This window comes from Brachionichthys hirsutus, chromosome 6 (genome assembly GCF_040956055.1).
Source record: "Brachionichthys hirsutus isolate HB-005 chromosome 6, CSIRO-AGI_Bhir_v1, whole genome shotgun sequence".
NCBI classification, from domain to species: Eukaryota; Metazoa; Chordata; class Actinopteri; order Lophiiformes; family Brachionichthyidae; genus Brachionichthys; species Brachionichthys hirsutus.
The window spans coordinates 11,096,495-11,102,247 of record NC_090902.1 but is presented as its reverse complement, the minus strand read 5'-3'; the positions used below and the strand labels follow the sequence as shown (position 1 = coordinate 11,102,247).

The following is a 5,753-nucleotide window of genomic DNA, read 5'->3' as shown; positions in this document are numbered from 1 at the left end:
GGTAGACTCCGCCTCCGTTGACGTGTCTTCGCTTCGCCTCGGCTCCACCCGCGTGTTCGAACACCCAAAATCTGTTTGACTCCGTAGGAATTTTAAACTCTATTTTTTGGTTCGAGGCATATCGTCTACAACACATTACTAGTAGCCAGGTTATCAATATATTGTTTACTAACTTGGTAAAATGAACAAAGTAAGACTCTTACAAAAACTCATCGTACAAACTTTGAAATGGATTTGCCACCATGGTGCTTCATAAAACAGTACGAGCATCAGATCTATCGTTATCTGTTCTACATTTAAGTAGGTTTTCAGGTGAGGATGGATGAGTTCTCTAAAATATGTTCAACATGCTTGAATTGTATTAATTATTTTTGGTCCATTCTTTTCTTAATATACATTTTAAAAGATTTTATTAGAAAAAGGATCACACTCTCTCCTCTTGTATTTTTTCAGCGTAACGAAACCTTACGTTGGCTTTTAACTATTGAAGCAAGAAGATCGTCACAATGAAATAAAATATGGCTCCCTCCATGTCAAAACAAACATCCTGGTTCGCATCCAGGTGCACAATGGACAACCATAAGTGTGAAATCTTTCAGTTACTCTTATCTACCTATCAGAAAATTGAAATATAACATTACACAGCATCATGTAACTCTGCACCACTGACCTCAAAGATAATGTCAATGTCGCACAGCAGTTGGTTTTGAGTTAATCTGCTTAAAGCTATCGTATTTCAGAGACTTCACGTTGATTTGCATTTGTGCAAATGAATCCGTCACCTCGGTCATCTTGCTACGCGTTTGGCAGACGATGCTTTCAGACATGTCGGAGGAACCTGCCATACGTACATGCCAGCCGATCCATGCAGCGAGACAAGGAGTCCAGCTCTTTCAACATGTTTTCCAGATCACTGTAGTCGGTCGGATGTGCTTGTCCTGTGCTTCTCTCCATGGTTTCCATCTAGAAAACAATCAGATTAAAAATAAGTCGTAAACCCTATCTTTAACTGCATCCCCATGTAGAAACATATGCAATTAAATCCAAATCTGAAAGCTGGTGTAACATTTCAATAAATAACTGTTGGACAATAAAAAGCAGGCGTGGAAATGTGAAAGTCTGTCAAAAACAACATGAGGCATTTGCATTCCACTCTTTTATTTTTCATTTTGACAAAATAGTTTAGTTTCAAAACGAATACAATTTGAAGTCCATGCAAATAAAAAATCGAGATGCATTAAATGTCATGCAAAAAAGGAGAACCATAAACCCATACACATGCTTTTCCATGGAAACAAAAAAAAAACATTGACGCCTTTCTGTAACTTATTCAACAACTGTTTTAACAAAACCCTCACTGCCAAACGTTTACAGTGAGACCAATCTCTGAACCGCGTCACGTCTGAGCGTGAGCCGCTGGAGGAGGCCCGGGACCGTCGCTCCTCTCTCCGGCTCATGTCTGAGCGTGAGCCGCTGGAGGAGGCCCGGGACCGTCGCTCCTCTCCCCGGGACCGTTGCTCCTCTCTCCGGCTCACGTCTGAGCGTGAGCCGCTGGAGGAGGCCCGGGACCGTCGCTCCTCTCCGGCTCCTGGTCTCGGAGTCCCCCGACAGCAGCTCTGCCTCTTTCATAAGCCTCCTCCAGCTTCAGCATGGAGGCCGCCAGCTCGGGAATGGTCCGCAGAACCACCATGTCGTAAGCCATCCAAGTTAGCTGCGCTGCAAAGGGACACACGCAGGGGATCAAACAACATCTCATCGGGCATATACGAGTCTGTTCAGCTACGCTGTTATAACAAGTGTCGGCAGTTATAACGTGGATTTAAACACCTGAAATTTTCTCGACGTCTTCTCCCATTCTTTCCAAGTCCTTGTCGTGACCCAGCGAGTCTTCGCCGCCGGCCCGAGGACGTTCTGGCAGCGGACTGTCGGCCATCTAGCAATTACAGCTGTCCGGATAAAGAGGATTCCGTCACCGCTCCGCCGTCGGCTCGTCACGATCAATAAAACAAACGTACCCTAATCCGTTACCGTTGGCAAGGCGACACAGGAAACGTTAGCATGGCGTGCTTTTGGTTTTTACAAACTTATTATTGCGATAACAATATTTGTCGAAAACAATCGTATCTAAAATATTAAATAATGGTTTTTAATTTCGGGTATCAGTATCAATATTTAATAGAAAATATGGGCAACTTACGCAGTGGCGTTTCTGCTGCGAGAACTTCAAAATCGCTCCTTAGCCAATAAAAAGAAATGACGTACTTGTGTTTGATGAATGATGGACGTCAAAAATGACGTCATGAGAAACTTCAACTGAAAAGACAGCGATGTAATAATTTTCACAAACCGTCTGTAGACAATATGTATAGTCTTTCATTGCGTAGAAGTTAAAATATGGAGTTAAAACGTTATTGGTAATAATAAATAATAAAATCAGTTCAGAAAAACATCTGTTGTTACTGCTGACAATATTATTCTGATTTCCAACAACAAAGTTGTCTAACATAGCAGTCGTACAATGAAGAATAAACTAAAACAAGTTATTTAAATTGGTCATATGGTATCATTTCAGTTTGTTTAAAATTTGTTTAATAATCTTGGCTTGGGTGGGGGGGGGGGGGGGGGGGGGGGAATCAAGCCTTAACACAACTAATTGCTTGAGTGGAAAATTATTTAAATGTGGGTGAACAAATCCCCCGGAGGAACTAAACTCGCTGACAGCTGAGGAAAAAAAAGAAAAAAAAAAGTGAAAGCAGTGGACTCACCTGAGAAAGCAGCCAATCAAAGGAGAATGGGGGCGTTTTCTGAGGAATAGATAAAGCAGATTTGACAGGTGACATGTTGACATAAAGCAAGGGCAAACAGACAAGGAAGAAGCGGTGAAGAGTAGCCTGCAACTTGGAAGCATTATTTGACTCGGCTTACTCTGAAACACCTGCAGAGATCTGAACAAGGAAAGGACTTTATAGGAGGTGAACAAAATCACTTCCAAGAAGTGTGTTTAGAGGAAAGACACCTGGTCAAAGGAGTGAGAAAAGGTGAGAAGAAATTTGAATAATGTCTTCATTTGAGATGCAGGACCGATCTCCCCCTCGATGTGGCCCACAGTTTCCCAGCCTCGGCCAGGAGCCGCCTGAACTCAGCATGTACAGTGACTGCTACTATCCTCCTCCCTCACTGCCGAGTCCTCAGCGCACCACACCGACATCCTACGACCTGAGCGACTACGCCACCTCTTCCCCGAACCCTTACCTCTGGTTCAATGGCGCCGGGATCAACACATCGTCATACCTGGCTACTACTGGCCCACCGGGAAACCCCGGCCCCCCTTTTGTTCCTCAGCACTATGGAATGCAGAGACCCTATCTGGGTCCTGCTGGAGCTGGGGGCCCGGGAGGGGAGATGGGCTGGTTCTCTCTTCCGTCACAAGAAGACCTGATGAAGCTGGTCAGGCCACCGTATTCCTACTCTGCCCTCATCGCCATGGCTATACACGGGGCGCCGGACAGAAGGCTGACCTTGAGTCAGATTTACCAGTATGTCGCTGACAACTTCCCTTTCTACAACAAGAGTAAGGCAGGCTGGCAGAATTCCATCCGGCACAACTTGTCACTTAACGACTGCTTCAAAAAAGTGCCAAGAGATGAGGACGACCCAGGTAATGACTGAAAATCTAAGTGTTGATTTTGTTTGTTTTTCATTTGACTACCCCCCCCCCCCCCCCCTCCCATTCAGTGTTTTTTTGTGTATTTATTATTTGCTGTGTTCCATGATGTGTTGTGAACTCTGAACTGAACCTCAGTTAATCCACCGCTCTTGCAGGCAAAGGCAACTACTGGACGCTTGACCCGAACTGTGAAAAGATGTTCGACAACGGAAACTTCCGCCGCAAAAGGAAGAGAAAGTCCGATTCCCTCCCCGGTGGCGATGGCGTCTCGGGGGCTCCAGACTCGGGCGACAGCGAGAGGGGCAGCCCCAAACACTCCGGCAACACCGTCCTCGATATCTCTACCACAGCGGATCGAATCCCCTCTCCTTCATCGTCAGGTCCCGCGCCTTGTCTTAGCAGCTTCTTGTCTGAGATGTCCGGCGTGACAGCTGAGGCAGCCAGTGAGGTGGGAGGCGATGGGTTAAGCAGGCCACTGCAGATCAGCCTTCCTTTAGATGGGCCCCATAGACCCACGCAGCCTGGAAGCTTTGGCAGCTACTCCCCCAATGCAGGTGCTCCGGAATGGTTACAACAAGTGCCAGCTCCCCCTGGTCTCTCCTCTTCACCCATCCACTCTTCCCTCGGTTACTCGAGCCCCGTCCTCAGCCAGTACAGTTCATCGAGTGGGCATTTCTACCCCACGCTGGGCTCGGCGGGAATCCTCTATCATCGCGAGGGGACTGAAGTCTAACAAGACATTAAAGGAGGGGAAAATTTGAGTCGAAGAATAGTGGCAGGAATTGTCTTTTTTTTTTTTTACCTGTCTAGTCACATTTGTTATCGAGAGGCGCTTTTGTGAAGACAATACATGTACACTCACACAAACACACACACACACACACACGCACACGCGCACAGTACGTTTGCGCTGACTGAGACAGTTGAGATCAGTATAGCGTGTGACAGCAGAGTAAAAAGGCTTTAGATTCCCACAGGAAAAGCTGAGTCTACCACAATGGATGGCAAGTGTCACTCCCTAAATCTGCTGTCAGCCTCACTATCAGTTCCTCAGTCAGCTTTTATTCCACCTAGAACTAGTCTCTATCAGATCTGACTCATTAGTAACAGACCCAAGATCTGATCTGCTGACATCAGGCTATTCCACACACCATTATCTGGGATTCTTTGATGGTATCGTCCACATGGCAGACAGACAGCATATTTAGAGTTCTTCAATTACACCACTGTTCATGTAATGTGTGTACAAATAAATGCTCTATAAGAGGATGACTTTCTGAACAGCTGATGATCCTGGGGTCTGATACAAATGTGCAAAGGCATTTAGTATGCTGTAAATATGTCAATGTGTGGTGTATTGTTATACATTTAGATTGTGGGTTTATTGGAAATTGTCGTAAAAAAATCTGATTACAAAGGTATGGCGATGCTATGTATGTTGTTTTTTTAAAAATATAAATAAAAGGTTTTAGAAATGTATTATTGTATTTTTTTAATTTACTTTTTAAGAAGAATGCAGGAACAACTGGTTATATATGGTCTAATTCCACACTCACCACTGAAAGAGATTAAAATAAGTTCTTCCTGAGTGAAAACAGACCTGTCAGAAAAGCGATGACCAAAGCGTGGAACCTCCATGTTGGTGTAACCTGATCTCTGTGTGATGGATCGTTAACTGCTTCTCCTGCACAGTGAGAAACCCAAATTCCCATGCAGTCTCCATGCTACACAGAAGTGTGAATTCCCTCCATCCTTTCACCAGATACTGCTGACTGCATGCAAGCACCTTTATTACAAGCGGGAGACCAACAGTAAAACTCCAGATAAGTGGGAATTAACTGTTAGATGAACACTCAGCACAGTTGATGACATGCCGAGTCATGATTAATCTTCAGAGAAGGATTTTCACCACAACTATCAAACGACACTTTCCATTGCGCACACTTAGGTGAAAACTGACAAAGGAAATTCTGCACAAACATGAATCATGCGTGAAGTCATTTTATTTATTTCACAATACAAAGAAAACCACAGTTTGCTCTCCTCTGTGACTGAAAGTGCAAAAAATTGCATTTGTAAAGTTAGT

At 44.6% G+C, this 5,753-nt stretch overlaps 2 protein-coding genes across 2 annotated transcripts; one reads left to right on the top strand and one right to left on the bottom strand.

The window, feature by feature from the left end:
- Positions 1–1,194: 1,194 nt before the first annotated feature.
- Positions 1,195–2,229, bottom strand: syce3 (synaptonemal complex central element protein 3). Its single transcript, XM_068740823.1, has 3 exons — positions 2,198–2,229; positions 1,828–1,946; positions 1,195–1,716 (listed from the first exon to the last, which is right to left on the bottom strand). Exons 2-3 carry the CDS (start codon positions 1,931–1,933, stop codon positions 1,532–1,534), a joined length of 291 nt encoding a protein of 96 aa, XP_068596924.1. The 5' UTR covers positions 1,934–1,946; positions 2,198–2,229; the 3' UTR covers positions 1,195–1,531.
- An 809-nt stretch (positions 2,230–3,038) lies between these two features.
- On the top strand, positions 3,039–4,400 carry foxi3b (forkhead box I3b). Its single transcript, XM_068740544.1, has 2 exons — positions 3,039–3,658; positions 3,823–4,400. Exons 1-2 carry the CDS (start codon positions 3,058–3,060, stop codon positions 4,398–4,400), a joined length of 1,179 nt encoding a protein of 392 aa, XP_068596645.1. The 5' UTR covers positions 3,039–3,057.
- The last annotated feature ends 1,353 nt before the right edge of the window (positions 4,401–5,753 follow it).

Bases quoted from the DNA above. Each gene is read 5' to 3' on its own strand.
- syce3 (XM_068740823.1), bottom strand. From the start codon at position 1,933: ATGGCCGACAGTCCGCTGCCAGAACGTCCTCGGGCCGGCGGCGAAGAC. The intron at 1,717-1,827 runs GTGTTTAAATCC...GTCCCTTTGCAG, and splicing joins AGACGTCGAGAAAATTTCAG to CGCAGCTAACTTGGATGGCT.
- foxi3b (XM_068740544.1), top strand. From the start codon at position 3,058: ATGTCTTCATTTGAGATGCAGGACCGATCTCCCCCTCGATGTGGCCCA. The intron at 3,659-3,822 runs GTAATGACTGAA...CCGCTCTTGCAG, and splicing joins AAGAGATGAGGACGACCCAG to GCAAAGGCAACTACTGGACG.